Source organism: Symphodus melops (genome assembly GCF_947650265.1).
Source record: "Symphodus melops genome assembly, chromosome: 2".
Classification (NCBI taxonomy): domain Eukaryota; kingdom Metazoa; phylum Chordata; class Actinopteri; order Labriformes; family Labridae; genus Symphodus; species Symphodus melops.
Genome location: NC_136692.1, coordinates 5,129,257 through 5,149,088, shown reverse-complemented (window position 1 = coordinate 5,149,088; position 19,832 = coordinate 5,129,257). Strand labels below are relative to the sequence as shown.

General features: G+C 43.0%; 1 protein-coding gene across 3 annotated transcripts in view; it reads right to left on the bottom strand.

Moving 5' to 3' along the window:
- The window catches only part of mast1a (microtubule associated serine/threonine kinase 1a), a 63,600-nt gene that overhangs the window by 28,210 nt on the left and 15,558 nt on the right, over positions 1–19,832 (bottom strand). For all 3 annotated transcript variants that reach the window (XM_079334516.1, XM_079334517.1, XM_079334518.1), the window contains 3 exons: positions 4,263–4,351; positions 3,426–3,501; positions 2,827–2,899 (listed from right to left, as the gene is read on the bottom strand). In XM_079334516.1, coding sequence (XP_079190642.1) covers positions 2,827–2,899; positions 3,426–3,501; positions 4,263–4,351 — 238 coding nt within the window. The remainder of the gene's footprint in view (positions 1–2,826; positions 2,900–3,425; positions 3,502–4,262; positions 4,352–19,832) is intronic.

Here is a 19,832-nt window from a genome sequence, read left to right as displayed (position 1 = left end):
ACTTGATGATTTGTACGATGTTTTTCTAAAATAAAAAAATAAGGTTTTGAGGATCATTTGAGGATTTTGTCCCTTCAAAAAATGAACATTGATGTTCATTTGACTTTTTGGGGCTTCAATGAAATGAAAGTTGTGAATCACTGCTTTAGAACAAAGTTTCCTTCTGGTACACAGGCGCTCATGATGTAAATACACCAAGAGACAGTTTGTTTATTTTCATAAAGATGACTCTTATTCTGGGTACACCATCAACTATCAGACAGATGAAAGGCTGATCATGAATACAAACAAAAAGCTTTTTAGATGAAAGAATAAAGCTGTTTAAGAGACCTTCAGTTCATAAAATATGGATCTAGGAGAAATAATACATGTGGCTTTATTTATCCTGAGAAAGTGCTTCAGCTGATTTCTTGAAGTAGTGTCATCAGCTAAATGAACATTATAATTGTTTATTATAAAATAACATGTGCACTGATTTCCCTCCTTTACAAAGCCTGCTTTTACCCTTCGTACTTTCTCCTTCATAACTTCCACTTCTAACTGTTTACTACATAAATCAACCGTGTCAAAGTGTTTCATATAAACCTTTTCATAAAGAAAAACCCTCCTCTGCACACGCACACACACACACACACACACACCTCCTTTCATCTGCGCTGTTCAGTATGCAAGGGTCCCGCTGTAACTAATCAAGCGAGTAATGGTCCATGTAAGAACCAGCGAAGCACTGAAACCTGTCATGCGGAGGGATGGAGGGAGGAGGAGGAGGGAGAAACCGTCTTCAACCTCATCAACCAGTAAAAAGAGATCAATGAGTGGCTTGCTGTGTACGTCGCTCTATATGCTGCTGAGAGGAGAGGCAGTCAATGAATGAAATGATGTGTGGAAGAGCAGCAGAGAAGCAGAGGAAGCGACTGTGTTCAACATGGGCCGGAGATGAACGGGGAGTGGATTATGAGTCAACACCTGACTGTCATGCACATTAAGGTTCATTTCTCAAATGGACTTTTTACCCAATGGGCCTTGGCAGCATTCATCTCTTATGCCTTCAATATCCTTTGAAGGCATAACACATATCCTGTTCAGACAACAGTGAACGGTGTTGACGTCACTTCCACCTACACTCGCTGTTGTTTCTCCTGCTTGTCCCTCTCATCCTCCCATGCTACTCTCCATTGATGGAGAAATAGTTACGGTAAATCTGTGCAGCCCGAAGGCAGAAAAACAAATTGGTTGCATTGCATTTGAATTATCCTCGCTCCATTTTTGTCAGAAAGGCCAAGTCATCAGCTGCAGATAAATCAGGTCGATCATATCTTAGCAACTGATTAGTTATTTTTAGCTGTAGTTTGACATGCAATGCATGTTGCTGAAACCCAGCAGTGAAATCCTTTTAAATAGTCGTCTGAGACCCGCAGCTGCCAAGTCAGAGAACACATGGGGCTTGTGTGCGCGTGTGTGTGTGTGTGTGTGTGTGTGTGTGTGTGTGTGTGTGTGTGTGTGTGTGTGTGTGTGTGTGTGTGTGTGTCTGTTTGCGTATGCACAGCGTTTATCTGAAAGCGTGCAGCGTAATCATTTCAAAGCAGAACGTGGAGAAAAAAGTGGAACATGCAACTTTAGAGTGAATTAAAAAGTAGAACAGCACACTGATTTTTATGCATGGAAATATATGCAAATGAATTCTTTTGGTGATATGCATATTCATGCTGAGGATATAAAATCCACCTCATCAATTAACCAATGGATGAGAAATCTTATAAAAAAGTTTTGTGTCTTCATTTCATGACTTGCAGCTCAAAGAAGCAGCAGATTCCAGACGTTAGTGTCATTTACTTTTCTCCTGTTCCTCCTGTTGAAAGTGAAAGAAAATGAAAAAGTGCAGCGTTTGATCCTCACGAGCTTTCACTTGTCGTGCTGTGAAGAGGAGAAACATGAGGGGATTTCTTTGTGGAAGCAGCCTAACCGTCAGAAACTTCACATTTCACTTCAGAGGAACTTTTCAGGAGGCTGCTGCGACACTGTGCTGCTTTCCTGTTTGACAGCCACACGGTTTGAGTTTCAAGGACACACAAAGTCAGCTCTATTCCACACACTGTACAAGAGTGCGCTGTAGGGACATTCGAAGTAAAGGCAGACATGACTGAAAAACATATCACACTTCTGACTGAGGCTTTCAAAATGTCCAATACTAAGAAACTTTATCAACACCACGTTTTTTAAAGCAAAGCACAGAACCTGATCGGTACTGGAACTCCTCCTGACAAATACGTCAATGACTGAAATCATATTGTGGTGAATTATCAAAGGCATTTCTGATTCCTGTTTGGGTCAAGAAACATCGATTGGTTTGATACTGAGTCAAATAACTTCCACGAATAAGTAAGCAGATCCAAATAAACTGTTACATTCAGTCAGTTAGCCACGTTCATTTAGTCACAATGCCACGCAGACTACATCTTTTTATTAAGAGTTGAGAGTGAGGAACGACGTGTGGGAAAGGAGCCACAGGTTGGATTCAAACCCACAGCCACAGCCTCTGTACATGGCATCAGAACTGCTATACTACCAGCGCCTCCTGCCAATTACATTTAAAGTTCAACAGCAGTCACTGATCGGACGATACTTCGATACAAGTTCAACGTAGTTACCCTCACAGATGATCACGATCAGTGTGAGTGATTACGATCGGATCAACCTGAGTGATGACTGTGTTTGATTTCAAAAAGACAATAGGAGAGAGTAAAAGACAAGATTTGAAAAATGTTGAGAAATCAATGTGAAATTAATCGAGAGCTGAGAAGTGTTGAAATGTGTCTTTGTTCTTACTGTTGAACTGGGTGTGTTGGTGCCATATCCTGAGGAAGGCAGAGAAGCCAAGGACCACCGACGACCATCGGCCCTGTGGAAAAGAGAAAAGGTGCAGACATAAGTTACAATCAAAACAAACAACGACTTCCTACAGCTAGAGCTCCAACACCAGCTTCTATTTCAGTCCCTCCACATTTGATGGCAATACTAAAAAAAAAAAATCCTCCACCTTCACTTCCTTTCAATTTATCCTATTACACTTTCCCTCCTTTCTCGTCCCTCAGGCCTTCCCTGAGTCTGACACTTCCTCCGAGAGAGGGATGAGGGACAGGCGTTTGGACAAAGTGCCGCCACCTGCCCTCATCCATCTCAGCCCAGTGAAACCTCTGGGTCACACGGACAGCCGGAGGCAGCAGGTCGGGACGACGACAGGGCGACAGAGTCATGCAGTTTGATTCTGCAGGTTTGCATGTGTGAGTGGGTGTGTTCCCTGAAACGGTGACACCCTGTGTGTGACTGGAAGAGCAAAAAATAATCGCATGAACAACTTCCAATTCACACTGCTCTCTCAGCTTTGTATGTGTGATTTATTGTGTGAATAAAGGAAGGAGAGGAACCTGCGAGAGGAGGCGAAGGAGAAGTGGGCGGGGCCACTTGGTGAGAAGTTGCGCGGGCTGTCCAACGGACTGTTTCCTAAACACACACATGGACACAACACAAGAGAAAAACACACACTGAGGTTTAGCGCTGGTCAGTATGCACTGTTAGCATTCACTACATTATGTCTTTTAACGCGTAACTATGACGACGCAGAACAGAGAGCTCTCATGTCACCAGCTGCAACTTCACTGCATATTTCTGTCTTTAAAAATAGGGTTTCATTTTCTCGTTTCTTCAAGTGAATTCATCTTCCTCTGGATTGTGTACACGTTGAACTTCTAAACCACCAATCTTTGACATACAGTATCCTGCTCCAAACAGATGCTGACCACGGCAATGTTCATGTTAATTGTCCTTCTGACACAAACTGGACTCCTGCTGAGAATTCTTACAATAGAAGTGGGAGGAACGGTTTGCAAACAATTTGCTCCTAATAATAGTGTGCACACCATCCTTCTCTCGTGAAGACACGGCACAAACACATACACATGCTGTGAATGAAACTTCCAAGTTTGTTTTCCATCTTATTTTTTCAAAATATTTTTTTCTTCGAATTCTTTAAATGAACCACCGCAGAAAATCACGTCCCATCTAAATAATGAAAGAACTGGATATAAGACGACCAACACACTGTTTCCTCACTCTGTCAGCACCTGTTTTCTGTCTCACCTTGTTTATGGATTGTGGGGTCGGACTTCGGGGTCGGACGTCATGTTGTCGCTGCTTGATTTCTTTTTCAGTCAAGCACGATCTTGCTTTGTTACAGTAGGTGTTTAGAACAGTTAAATACTGACCTATGTGTCCTGGCAGTGGGGAGTGCGGCCGTGGCAGGGTGGGAGACGTACTGGTCAGGATGAGGCTTTTCCGGTTACTGGTTCTGCAACTGGATCACACAAAGAACAGAGAGAAGGTCGATATCTGTCTTCATTAAACGTAAGTCTTCATCGATATCAGACATGATGGCGGCCCCTCCCACACCGCAGAGTGACCCTGAGCTTAATGAATATCCCGTGTCTCACTTGTCACCCTGACTTAATGTATAGCCTTCAGTACAGTACAGCATGTGCTCTTGTAAATGTGTGTGTGTGTGTGTTTCCTCATGAGTACAGTATGTAGTTGTCTGTGTGTGTGTGTGTGTGTGTGTGTACATGTGACAAGCCATAATGCAAGACTTTATAGACATCCGCCCATCCACAAGGGAGAGAGACGGAGCAACAAAGATTTTTAATTTCCTCCAGGTCGAGCCCCACGACGGCTGCTGCCATGGAATATAAAAAGCGGGAGTGATGAGACGACGGAGGGATGGAGAGACTGTCGGAGAGGAAGAAAGGGCCCAGGGAGGACAGGTACAGAGCATGATTGAGAACAGAAATGATTGAACCATAAAGGCTTCACGCGCCGGAGGTGTCATTGAAAGATCACACACACACACACACACACACACACACATACACACATACACACACACACGGACTTATTGTCTTACATAACAGCTTGTAAAGAGGGCGGGAGGTTTTTTCAGGTGTTATTTTCATGTGTTGGTTTTGGGTTTGTTTGTTTTTTTCTCATGCTCGTGGGCCTTTCCGTGCTTGTCTGCGTGCTTCACTGGGGGAGACTGTCAGAGCAGATTTCACAGAGAAGAACCACATCTGACAAACAGAACAAGTTTGCTCTCTGTTGCGTCAGCGGCGACGCTGCTCTACGTCTGCAACAGGAACTGCTGTAAATCAGAGATGTGCTGATTAAACACTGAAAGAGACACATGTTTAGTGTTTGATGCATTACCCCTGATCTATAGTCTGTGTCCCCTTCCCCTTATCCTCCTTTTCAGAAGCTTCTCCTTCAGCTTTTTGATGAGAGACATCAAACCTGGGGCAGGGTTTTGATTGGTGGCAGGCAGAGCACCTCTGTGGGCGGCAGCTTGTGCTCAACCTTGCAGAACAGAGGAAGATCATATTGAAATATTTAAGAGAAATGCATTAGCTTTGTAGGCAGGGCGGGAAGTGGCTTAGCACGGTCCTTCGCTGCAGCACTCACAAGATGAGAAGAGAGGAGAAAGAAGGGTGAGCGAGGAAAGAGAATCCGAGGCAGGACGTGAAAACAGTCAATTCATCTGATTCTCTCGGTGTGTCGAGCTTCTCGTCTCTTCATTATTACCTCCACGCTCCAAACCTGCCTGCAATCGTCTCTGCTTTCACTCTCTCCTTAACCCTCTCAATCCTTCGTCTCTGCTCTTCCTCAATCACAGGCTGAATCACTCGAGCTTCGCTCCTGCACATATTCTCTGCGTTTGATTCATGATTCATCACATCTTCGGGAGCCAGACTCTGCCCAGTGAAGTCGTCGTATGGCATTGATTCACTCTTTTTTTTTTTTTTTTTTTTTTAAGTGGAGCGTCTCATGCATCAACTCTGACATTACCAGAAAAAGGATTCAACCTGACGTGCCGTCTTTTCTGTTTACATTTACATTACTGTCTTTAGATTACTCATCTGTTTCTTCTTCATTTCTTCCAGTATGTTCTCAATATCCTGCTCCATTCCTACTCTGCTTTCTCCTCTTTTCAAACTACTGACAAATCTCTCACTGATAAATAACTGAAACCCAGGAAGTCAGGGAAAACTAATTCTCCCCTGTAACGCTCCTTTTGAGGGTTTATTGAGTCGACTGAACTATTAAAGACGGCAACAAAATGAAAACCCAACAGGCCAAAGCAATCTAATCTTCCCATGAAGCCAGAAGTCTCTTGCAGCCGCTGTTCTTTATAACATTGTTATCTCAAATGAAGGCTCCAAAAGGGCATCTTGCCCCAAGCACTTCTACTGTAAAAAGAAAAAAAAAAAAGAAGAAAGTTAAAGAGGAGTGCTGCTTTTCAGTCGCTCCTCCAGCAGCCACTCACATATTTATCCCCAGAAAAAAGGTCACGTTAGAGTTCTGCTACATGTATCCCCGCGAGCTCTGACGGACGCGTTTGACAGAAGAAGCAGGGAGGCGTAACAAGACGAAAACCTCCATCTGTGAAAGCTCACACTTTCTATATCCGTGTTTTCTGTTATTTATGGACGATCAGCGGGATGGGAGAAAAGACCACGGAAATAATTCAACACACTGCAGGGTCGACAGTGTAGAGCGCAGAGGGTGAGGGTCGTCTCGTCAGCTAAACATGAACATCCTCACTCTGCAGATGAAATACTTGAAGTTCTGTTTTAAGATGGATGGATGGATGGATGGATGGATGGATGGATGGATGGATGGATGGATGGATGGATGGATGGATGGATGGATGGATGGATGGATGGATGGATGGATGGATGGATGGATGGATGGATGGATGGATGGATGGATGGATGGATGGATGGATAGATACTTTATTGATCCCGAGGGAAATTCAAGAATGAAAGAATTAATTTATTCAAATTTTTCTTCTCATATGGTTCTATGTTGGGTTTTATTTCGGGTCTCTTTTAACAGAAACGACCTCCATCTGACCACAGAGAGCCACAGCTGGTTGGTTTATTTGTTGGATTTAGAAATACAGCAGGGTAGGGTTAGGGTTAAGTTCAGTACAGAAGTCTCCTTCTGCTCTGAAACATTCCCCACTGCTTCTTCTTTCGATCATTAAAAAGGAAGGGACGCCTTCTTCGGGGGCCGTTCATTTGAACTTGTCATGTTTCCCGTCTCCCTCTGAACTCCGGGCCTCATAATGAGCAGGAGTAACAGTGTTCGCAGTCAGGAGAGGTGACAGGATCGGATCCAGGAGGCTGTTACAGAGTTATGACCAACATGCTGTGGATCCTCTTAACTGAGAGAGGAGGGATAACGAAGGTTTAAATGTGCTGAGAGTGTGTGTGTGTGTGTGTGTGTGTGTGTGTGTGTGTGTGTGTGTGTGTGTGTGTGTGTGTGTGTGTGTGTGTGTATGTGTGTGTGTGTGTGTGTGTGTGTGGTAATGTGACTTTAAATCACTCTGTCATGGTTATGGTGGAGCAGCCGGGCTCATCTTGCCTCAGCCTGGATAAGGAGGTCTGTGTGTGTGTGTGTGTGCGTGTGTGTAGCTCAGTTAGCATACTGCATATTAGCATGCTAAAGTCATAAATTCAAAGCTGTCTCTGTGTTGTAGTTTAGTACAGCCAAACAATCCAGCACGACATCATCCACCCACATCCTCCTTCTGACAGATACCATTTGGATTCATGCAGTCATCCACGTTCACATGAATTTTAAATAGAAAACTCTGCTGAAAATGAGCCACTTTCTTTTCAGGATTCAGATTAAACTGGGCCAATCAAATTGTCTCTGATCTTAAGGAATTGACTAAGAAGAAGAAATATGAAGAGAAACCAGATAGAGGGAGCGGAGGACGGCAGGGGTAATGAACGTCGCCATAGCAACACATCTCGAGTCGCGCTCAAAGGAGGCAGCGACGTCTCTGGCTGTTTTTTTCTGCTTAATTCGCCACGGCACACACTGAGAAACAGACGAGTTCTTAAGCGAATAAAATCCTGGAGAATCCGATCGAATCGCCTCTGAAGCGAAATCCAAAACTATGACCTCACCCCTGCAGCCAGACGCCACCCTGTGATTCAGTGTCGGCTGATACGGCTGAGCCGCGGACTGTTTGTGTTGCTGCATGCGAGTGCCATGTTCATAATCCATCATGCAGGCTCATTGTGTGTGTGACAGCGGAGTAACTGCGAGGTGTGGGCCGCTGTCGGTCAAACACAGTGTGATTCATCGGGGTCAGCGGAGCATGCTGATGTGGAGTGGGTCTCTGTCCGTGGACTCTGGAGCTGAGAGCGAGAACACAACTTCTATTATGTGAGAGAAAGAGAAGTGTGTGTGTGTGTGTGTGTGTGTGTGTGTGTGTGTGTGTGTGTGTGTGTGTGTGTGTGTGTGTGTGTGTGTGTTTGTTGTGGTGCCACCATGTGCGGCTGAGTCAGTCGAAGTGCGTAGAGAAAATAAATGTTTACTGTTTACTATGCAGGATCCAGCAGCAGAGCGTTTAATAAGCCTTAAAACAACCTCCAAGCGCAAACTGAATTAAAGCATGCAACTCGACTTTGCACATGTTCTGTTCTAACAAGGTGGTGATGATGAAGACGTTTCTATGGATCACTAAGCATGAACAGTTTATAACTCAGAGCCTCCACTTCTTGAAACTACGAGCGTGACGGCAGAGAGAAGTCTGTATCGGTCCTGGCAGCAACATGAGGAATCATTCTGAACGTTGAAACGTGTGCAGAGAGAACACGGCACTTTCAATGAAAACATCGCAAATTGAGTTCAGCAACAACACGAGACAAATCTTCAGCGTGAGATTTAATTCAACATTACGGTAGAAGCTAAAACTCAAAGTTTCTCTTTGCTGTTTTATATCAAACCATATCTGTGTTTTTCACACGTCCACTCCTCACTGAATCAAAGAACTTTTTTTTCCCACCAAAATTGGAAGCAACCTACCTGAGAGAAGCTCAGATTCACCTGATCGCATTAAAATCAACACGAACGCAGATCCATCCATCTATCTATCTATCACATGCAAAATGTCGCAGTGGAGGACGTGTACAGTGTAGTTTTGCAGGTGTGTGTAGAATAAAATAATCTTTGTTAACAGAAAAAAAACTAAAGTCCAGTGAGTGAACTTAAATTCTGATTTAGCCTCAAAAGCTTTAACATTCATCTTATTTTGAACGAGCTGGACTGGATGAAAATGAAAACCTAAATATTAGTGAACCCAAAGATATCCTGACAGTGACAAACGGCTGCGTGGTGAAAATGTTAAAATACAAACAGACAATGTCAAAGGTAACCACGTGTGAAAGCTCTAACGCCAAAACACAGACACAGACACACGACGCCTCAGCAATCATAAAATCCAACCCCGTCATTGGCTGCAGCGCTCTTGGTCAGTGTGCCGTTGGGGGGGGGGTCAAAGGTTAAATCTGCGGTAATGACTTGTACTGAAGCTTTGACGAGCAATTATCCCCCTGCAGGCCCTCAGCGGGCACAGGGCCATTAGTTTCTCACACACAGCCTCGTGAAGCAAAACACAAACAAACACGCTGCCTGAAACGCTTCCTGACTGTCCACACTCATTACAGCGACAACACTATCACAACTTACACTCCTAAGACACCAGTTATTAAACACTATGTATTTATTGCTTGACTGAACTCTTTTTGGCCAAGCAGCATTCTCTGGTGCTGACAAATGAAGCTGATACAGACGGGGAAAAAACACTGCACTTCCTGCAGACCATGACATTTTTACAGCCTGCTACAAATCACACTTTTGGTCTGAAAAAACGGTTGCACCATAGACTTTAAATATTAATGGATGAAGCCTTATTTTAGTGACATCACCCATCTGTTACTGCAGGGGACTTTGATTGCTGCCACCATGCTGGAAATACTGTCCCAGGCAATCATTCAGTCAAGCTATTGACGGACTAAGAGCTGGAGCTGAGGTCTCTTTACAATCCGTTGTCAACGCTGTGTCGTAGATATCAAACGTCCAATTGTGAAACTTATCCTTCATAAAATCATAAAATCTTAACGGACGAGTTATCAAACCATACAGTGTGTGCTGATCAAGACGAGCGCTTTTTGAACCAGGCTGTAATAAACAACGACTGTGTGTGACTTCCTGTGTTTCTGCAGGCAGCCTCTAGTGGACACTTGGCAAACTGCAGGACTTTGCACTTCTCCATATGTTTCAACAGAGGAGGTTGCCACTATGTTTGTACACACTGACTTCAGTCATGAGTTTTTCATTATGACACATTGGCATAGTAAGAGGCATAGCTGGTCTGACTAACAGGTGAGCACATTGCGGCTCTATGACAGAAAGCGTTTACTCCTTCCTGTTTTAATACGACAAAATGGAGGTTGATATTTCCAGAACGGTGACTGCCATCTCTCCACTTCAGAAAACCACCGAGAGACGTCATTCAAACTTCTTGATGCTTGTCTTTGCGTCGCTGCATCGCAACAATCTGGGAATGAATAAATCATTATCTTATCTTATCTCATTGATGCTCTTGTAGGATTTCGTTGCTCATGTAATAAAGTAATTAATCACATTTCTGTTTGTTTCATAAGCAGCTGAAGACTCGTGAGGGAGGAGTCATACAGGAGCTTCAAATACAAAAACATTTAGCTAGTGTGTAATCATTACTATACTTGTTATTCCGCATCTCATCGTTTTATTATTCTCATTCTTATTCAGGAAGAATTGTGTTATTTCTCTCTTTTTTATTATTTCACAAATCACTTCTTATGTGTGTCTTTTCTTCTGTCGCCAGCTCGGTCCACAAACAAAAGAAGCCTCTGGCAGGTTTTAACTTTAGCAGGATAGGATTCAGGAGAAACAGGCGATTACTGATAAGAACACGACAGCGCTGACCGTTAAACATTTACACAAAACAGCTGCACATTATGCAAAATCAATTAAAGGAACGTGCTCAGACACTGAGGGCCTGATGGCACATGATGAGAGGACGTTTAGCTGTCTGTCGCAGGATGCTATTAACACGGACAACACACGAGTGTGCCTTTCTCTCTGTGCATGTCTGTGTGTTTGATCATCTCTGTTAATGCACATGTGAGATGTGTGCGAGCACTTATGCATGCTTAATTTGTCTAACCAGGTAGATTATTAACTGTGTGTGTGTGTGTGTGTGTGTGTGTGTGTCTGTCAGTCAGAAGTGTCATCTTCTGCCCTAAGTGCTGACTCACAGGGCACAGAGGACACCAGACCTTCCTGGTTGTTACACCATCGATCCATCCAGGCTAACTTCCTGTTAGGTGACATCTCTCTCTCTCTCTCTCTCTCTCTCTCTCTCTCTCTCTCTCTCTCTCTCTCTGTCCCTGTCTCTCTCTCTCTCTCTCTCTTCTGTCTCCCCTTCTCTCTCTTAATCTCTCTAAATCCAATTCACTTGGCTTTAATGGTGTGACATTACATAAAATAACACAATGCACAAACTTATCATATACATTGGTAATAATAATAATAATAAAGGTATTATGATATATAATACCTGTTGATGAATACACACACCACACACAAACTCCTCTAGCTGTACCACCTGCACTCTTCTATACTCTCCTGACACTTCAGCAGTCATGCAGAATGATTGGGATCTGCGTCTCGTTTGGGGGGGGAGTTAATCATTAAAAAAGTTAGCAAAATATTCCTCTCAATGCTTTTGTACTTGGGGCAGCTAGTGAGTGAATGAGTTTCTGTTTCCACAGAGCACACAGTCTCTCTCTCTCTCTCTCTCTCTCTCTCTCTCTCTGTCCCTGTCTCTCTCTCTCTCTCTCTCTTCTGTCTCCCCTTCTCTCTCTCGAAATATTCCTCTCAATGCTTTTGTACTTGGGGCAGCTAGTGAGTGAATGAGTTTCTGTTTCCACAGAGCACACAGTCTCTCTCTCTCTCTCTCTCTCTCTCTCTCTCTCTCTCTCTCTCTCTCTGTCCCTGTCTCTCTCTCTCTCTCTCTCTTCTGTCTCCCCTTCTCTCTCTCGAAATATTCCTCTCAATGCTTTTGTACTTGGGGCAGCTAGTGAGTGAATGAGTTTCTGTTTCCACAGAGCACACAGTCTCTCTCTCTCTCTCTCTCTCTCTCTCTCTCTCTCTCTCTCTCTCTCTCTCTCTCTCTCTCTCTCTCTCTCTCTCTCTCTCTCTCTCTCTCTCTCTCTCTCTCTCTCTCTCTCTCTCTCTCTCTCTCTCTCTCTCTCTCTCTCTCTCTCTCTCTCTCTCTCTCTCTCTCTCTCTCTCTCTCTCTCTCTCTCTCTCTCTCTCTCTCTCTCTCTCTCTCTCTCTCTCTCTCTCTCTCTCTCTCTCTCTCTCTCTCTCTGGACCTTTTCAAGGTGAGTGCTGCATGTTTACAACTGCTGGAAATGAGATGGTAATGGACAGGATGATAACGCTAACCCTAACAATGCTCTTTGGACAAACAGACTGGCCCCCAGTTAGATCGTCCTGTTACACAACATCCGCTGTTTTCAGCACATTCACAAGGATCCAAATGGATCCCTCAAGTCTGGAAAATGTCCAAATCGAACCTCGTCTGCAGATTTATGGAGCATTAGGCCTCCAGATGGAGATTGAGGGGATGAGTGAGTGATGCTGACAGGAAGAAGGTAAACGCAAACAGGTGGTGAAGAAATGAGAAAAAAGGCGGATTTAAAACCTGAAACAGGTACTTAATTGGCTCTTCATGTTCATAAGCATACAGAGAAACTCAAATAGATCCCCATGTAACAGAGACAAAAAAAAAAGGGATGTGACCTAAACAGTGAAATCCAGAGCTTTAAAGTGGCATTACAAAAATAAAGTCAAAGAATGAGGGTAAAAAGTGAACGGCAGAGAAATGAGGTCAGAGAAAAAAAAAGATGAAACACTGACTGAGTCATACCTCAGAAAAATAGCTTCTCTTTTGGCAGTTCATTCTGTGACTAATTCTCAGTGTTAAAATAGGTCTTTGTGCCAGTTCAATAAACAGGAACAGTTTTATTGTCATCCCTGTAGCTTGCAAGTTAGCTCGTGTTGTTTAATAAATAAAACGCTGGCTGGTGACAAAGCAGCTGAACTACACTGAATTATAAACTTGTCGGCTGGCAGACGGTACTCATCGCTTGCTAAACATGCTGACTTCCTGATTTCATATCGTAGTGGACTGATCTCGTGGCTGGATGCTCAACAACCGAGGTGTTACTGAAGCTGTTTCTCTAAATCCACTTAAAGAGAAGCCGTGCTGAAATCGACAGCCCAACAAGTTCAATCACAACCGCGCCGCCTCCTCCACAACTATCAGCCTGGGTGATTTACTCCAAGACCTGGAAGACGTTGTGTGACACCACTAATTCATCAACAGATCAACATTTTGGGGAATACGCTTGTTGCACTTAGGAAACATTTGAGCTAAAAAAAATTTTTTTTAAAAACGTGACCTCCCGTTCATCTAAGACAAAGGTGGCACGTTGAATTGTTTGGTAAACATCAACGGAAAAGTAAAGACACAGCAGGGTTGACGGGTTTTACGGAGGAATTTTGTGACGAGCATCAGGGAGGGCTGAGTTTTTGTTTTAGTGATGACGAAGGTGATAAGATGACTCGTTGATATCGACACGAAGAGACGACGTCAGGCTGATTTTTCAACGATGACGGAACAAGAATAACTATTCGCCTTTTTCGTTGTTTGTGCTAAGCTAAGCTAACTGTCTGCTAGCTTAGGTTTCCTTTGCTTATTTACTTAGTAAACAAAGGTTAAAGCTGTATTAGCTCAAAGCAACAAAGTGTAAAAGCTTAATGTTGACTGAGGTTATCGATTTTTTGATACGATTAGCATGTGTAACACTCTACAATCTGTTATCATGCTGGTATGGCATTGGGACAAAAAAAACAACTATTTCATAAGTCAGGTGCAGAGAAGAGGAAAGGCTCCAACAAACACCGGCACACTGCCTAAATTACACACATGTTGGAAGGGGGCAGGTTTTATCTTAGCATTTTGGTAAATTAAAACTATAAATTACTGAAATTGGCTGCCGAGGACGTCCACATTTGTTGAACATATTTTTGATTTTTACGAGCATTAGGCTGAGGTTCAGCATGCTGGCACTCTGATAACTCCTAACGTTGACATATTACTGAGAAGGAAGAGACTGGACCCTGATTTTAGATCATTTTGTCACTTTTGTGTAAGTCCAGTCGGGACTACACTTAATAAAAAGATACTAAATGCATATTGGATCTGAGGATGATGACAAAAATATGAACAGATGACTCTCCCCTGATCAGAAAACAAACAAATGTGAGCGTTGAACCAGTTACTGTCTGAAAATATGTGAGATCATTCAAAATGTAAAAAACCAAAGCGTCCCTGGTCTGAATCAAACCACAGCCGAGGCACAGCACACAAAGAGAAACCCATCAGTCGACAATAAACATCCAGACACCTATTTTAGTCACGTCACTTCTCTCCAGTCTGACGTGTTGTCAGATGTCCTCTGAAGGTGTGAAAGAGGATCCTCAGGCAGAGTGACGCGGTAGGAAGTTGTGGCTGTGTGAAGACGACCTATCTGGATCTTTCTGCCTGTGTCATTATCTCTGACTCATCTGCTGATTTCCTGTTTGTCTGTGTCCGTTTCTTGTGTTTGTCTTCAGGTGCCTTTCTCCTCCCTCTGCGCACGCTGTACGTGGAGACCCGAGAAGTGCTCTTCATCATGGCCATCATGACATTACACTTTGTTCCAGACATGACCTTATTCACTGCAAATGATCCGTGGCCGTCCCCTCGAAGAATAAAACACTTCCCTCAGGCTGCAGCGCTCATTAGCATGAGTGGAGAGCCTCGCAGCATGGCTAATAGACATTCAAAATGATTGAATCTGATTATGGATAATTCATATGGATTCACAAGCGAGTCGCAGTCTTTATCTCGCCGAAGAAAGCAAGAATAGACACGGCAGTATGTTGTTTAACTCACTGTAATTTCTGGTGTAATACTGTGAGAGTTTAAATTAAGACACTTGGTTTTAACAGGCTTAAACTAATGTTTGAACTGTACATAAACAGCATTGAATTCTATTCTATTTATTCTGTTTTTAAGAGTTCAATACGAGGCCCAATATTACAAAGTACAGACCATCAGAGGATATACTAAAAAAAGAAATCTGCATTAGAAAGAAAGAAGGATTTATTATTGATTATGGGTTAAGAAACAAGGTCAGATTTGTACAACATTGTTTGGATTGTTTTAAAATGGGCATCTCAAAGTTTTGCCAACTGCACAAACAATTACTTTGAATTATCATCCTCCCATCTGGGGTGGATTGGTTCAATCAAATGGGAAATGGACTTGAGCTTGCATCGTGTTTTTTCTAGTCTCCTGACTATTTAAAGCACTTTTACACCTCATGTCACACTGACACATCCACGCCCTTTCACACCGTGATGTAAAGTAGCCATCAGAAGTAAACGCCATTCACAAACTTTCTGGGAATAGATGTCTTTCCCAACAACATATACAGACATGTGGCTGCAGGAGCTGGGGGCCGAACCCACAGCTGCTGATGGGCTGTGCTGCTAAAACCTTTTTACATTTTAATCTGGTACATTTCCTTTAGATAGTGCTTTAAAGCTCGACATGTTCCACTTCAGTCCTTAAATATGAAAAAGATTTACATTCAGACATGAAGGAATATTCCAGGATATGTACCAGCTTAAAGATACAACGTACAGAAGATGTTGTTAGTGAAGACAGAAAGAATAAATAAATCATATTCTTTGTTGTGTTTGAACACATGATGCCAAAACTAGTTATGTTGACTTGGACATGTTGTTTGTTTCTTGAATAAATTCAGTTTATTGTCACATAGAAAAGAACAAGCAACAGGGGAATCTTCAGTCGGTGGATTTTCAGCATGTGCGCTTTCAAAAATGAAAATGAGTCATGTCTCTGCAAACTGCTGCCAGTTACTGTTGAGTCGGACGTTAATCATACCTGATAAATGTCCTCAAGGCTGAGCTCAATGCTCATCGTTTGGAAGTCAAATGCAAAGCAGTATTTTTAATCAAAGGTCATCACTGAAGAGTTTTTTAATACAAGTACTGGAGAGGCTGGCTTCAACAGAACTCTGAGTGAGATGACAAGAAACAGCCTGAGCGAACATGTGAGCCGACACAAAGAAGGAATCGTCGTCATACCCTGAACTCCATTTGCATTTTAAGCTGTTTTCGAGGCGGCTTTGAATAAATTCATTTACCTGACTTTAACCTGGACTTACTGCTGTTTCTAACGAGCTCACAGTCTTCTTCAGTGGATGAAGTTTTGCTCATTAAATCAACTGAATCTGTTTTCTAGTTCCGTCTCTTTTAATGAGCGACCTCAACATGTTATCAAACTGTGAGGATGGTCACACTCTGCCCGGTGTTGTTCTTGAACTCCTTTATTACACTTCTAAATTATTCGATATCCAAAAAAGGAATAAATTCCTCACCCTCGAATCAGTAGCATGACGTGGAAGGACACGGAGGTTGTCACAATGTTCATTAATAAGATACTTTGATTCCAGCTGTTTTAAAACAATTCTCCTTTTTTTTCTTTTTTTTTACATTCGATCGTATCGAAAAGGATCAAAGCAGAACTTCAGTGATATGTTCAACCCAAAGTCTCTCACAGGCAGAGATTAGAGGAGGTGACAGGGTGCTGTGTTTTCACTCCGTCCTGACCCGTGGACTGTCGGCTGTGAGCGCCATACCCCCGCACAATGATTGACCCGCAATGAGTCACCGACACAGCAGCATGATGAGACGGACACAGAGGCCGGACAGCACCATATACTTCAACTGGAGGGTTTTTAAAGGGTCTCCCCACAGATTTTGGGGGACAACTAAAAACACAAACAAAGTTTACAGAAATGTTGCCATGTATTGCATTTTACATAATGTACAAGAGTCAGCTCGCCATTGTGGCAATTACAAACAGTTACAAGGAATTCCTCAACAGTGGATGTCTAAGGCTTTGATGGGTTTTTTACGTGACATCGAGAGAGCTATCGATATCGTTTGATTCTTACTGGCATCGCATCGAAGTTCAGACAACTCTGCAGAGACTTTTCGGCTCATCCCACGACATGAAGAGTTTGACATCAGCTGCACACATCCAAAACCCTCTCAGCCTCCGACCTCCACGCGCGGCCTGAATGACGCAGATTTACATTCATCTGCAACATCAACGGGTTCATTTCAGAGGTCTGAATTGAATTCAGACGCAGTTCATGTTTGCCAGGTTCTGTGTGTGTGTGCGTTATCATGTCACTGCAGTATCAAAGATGAAGCGCAAACAGTCTGCGTGTTTTGGTTAAGGCCAGCCTGAACAGCAGCCAGTAACAGATGGCGCCGTCATGGTACAAACAACAGGAGAAGAGCATGAGAAGGATTTTTTTTTTCCATACTCTCTTTCATGGGACAGCTTCTTTGTTAAAAAAAAAACACACACACACACACACACACTTGCCGAGCGATGCAAACGGAACCAAAAATGTGCATGCTTTATGCTTCTGGTGCTGCAAAAAGGAAGATAAGCCCGTACCTGTTTTTAACCTCTGCTTTTCTGAACACGCAGAAACTATTTATTTATTTTTAACTTGTAATGGGCCTAACACAGCTGACTGCATGCTTCACTCTAACTACTGTTCATTTGTTGATGCCAAAGTAGATAATTGTACCTACTCATGAGCTGTGAGGTGCATCGTCTTATGAAGCTCTGAAGCTTAAAATAACCTCAAACCATCTGTCCCACAGACGACATGAAAAACAGAGCTGATGGGAGGTGTGTATTAAAAGAAAACAAAGCTACACAAATCAAATAACAATGCGTTCTGTGTTTGAGTGGGATGAGACGCCCAGTTTGTTGTCCATGAGTGGGATCATCTGCACATAGCAGCGTACACTGTGTACACTGTGGGAATATGCATGAGTGGGATGACACTGTATGTGCTGTGTGAGAGGGAGATAAACATGCACCCTCATGTTCCTGGCAGGAACCAAAAAACACACTAAGACCCTTCCTTTCTTGTTTGTCATCTGGCTTCAGTCCCTTCACTGCCTCTCCTGCGTCTCCCTTTCCCTTTCATGATCCAAAACGAGACAACAAAGCGACTTCACCTTCGAGTGGAGAGAGGTAGAAGGAAGTGAGGAGCGTACCGTCATGGGCTCGGTTAACCTCTGTGGGCTTTTCTTAAATGTAGGCTGAGACACTACCTCAGGCTGCTGCCTTTCATCCTGCCCTGATCATGTCTTCCTGAAGCTCTGCTGCTCTCTCTCTCTCTCTCTCTCTCTCTCTCTCTCTCTCTCTCTCTCTCTCCGTGTCTCCTGCCTCATCGTCTCATTCTTACTCGCACTCTGTAACTGCCCTCCTTCAGCTCAATCTGTTTGGGAGTGGGCACAAAGCATTATCTCTCTTAATTGCCACAGCAAGCCAAGAAAACACAACATGCAAACAAATGTGCTAATAACGCACGCACAAACACACACACACACACACACACACACACACACGCACAAACACACACACACACACACGCACACACACACGCACGCACGCACTGAACAGCAGAAGGAGGGACTGAGAAGCAGAGAGCAAAGATAATTAAAAAGTAGAAGGAAAGAATCACCAGGGATAAATAATTAGATGATATAAATAGCTGAAAATCAGGGCGAGGAATTATTTGAAAATACACTCCAGTGATGATACAACATTAGAGTTTCAGCAACAACACAAACAAACAAACTTTCTAAGATAACTAACTTTGATTTTTATTTATTACTATTTCTAGAATAATATAGAAACAAAAGTTCTCCTAAAAGTTAAAGGAGAAATCAGTAACTCTGACACCTAGTGTTGAAAATGGGTACTGCAGTGAAACTTTAAGACATTGGAGAGCGCTGTCTCCCCCCGCCCCTTTCTACCCAGAGTCGAGCAGCACGCAGGTTGTCAAGTTGCGGACACTGAAGCTTCAGTGTTTAGCTCTGCATCGGTCTGTAAACCTTTTTTGCGTCGTAACCTCTCTCCGTCACTCAAAAACATCTCCAATATTGATCCTAGTTTTACAGAAACTGTTCTGCATCCGCTTCCATCACTGCAGCACCTGCTGTTTTCCTATTCCTCTGGCAAAGTGAGGGGTGACGAGCAAATCAGCCATGTGGGGGTGCCTTTAAAGAAACAACCCATTCAGACTGCACAGGAACAGAAACTTAGAAAGATGACATGATGCTGCTGTTTCCTTAATGTGTGACGATGTAGTGAGGTCACTTGATGCTTAAATTCAGTGATTATCTTCTACAATGGACCTTTAAATGTGCCAGCTTGTTTAGTATGCCAGTTTAAAACTAAAGCAGTCGGATTTGGTGATCTACATGAAGGTTTAAATGTTCTGTCAGTTTTAAAAGATGGAGAACAATTCGGTGACTTTGTAGGCTGTAGTTTGAGGTATTATTGAACTGTACTGTATTGTACTCTACTTAATTTCAACACTTCAATAACTTTTGAAAACGGTTTGAACTCTTCATGTGTAGAAAGAACAGAACAGTAAGGTCGCACTATAGTCACTTCAGTTTAATTTTGAGGCATGATAGTCAAAGATATGCAACTAACAAGAACTTTTACATTTCCAAAAAAGCAGGCACAAAGAAAGCTAACCAACGTAGCCGAAACAACTGAGAATGACTTTTATCTAAAACATAAAATCATTTTCTGGTTTTAGCCTCTTAAAGCTCCTGTGAGGAACTTACAGTTTATGTTGATTTTGGCGCCCTCTGTGGACAAAATGTTTTTTTTTTGTCCTTTACACATGAAAGTAGTG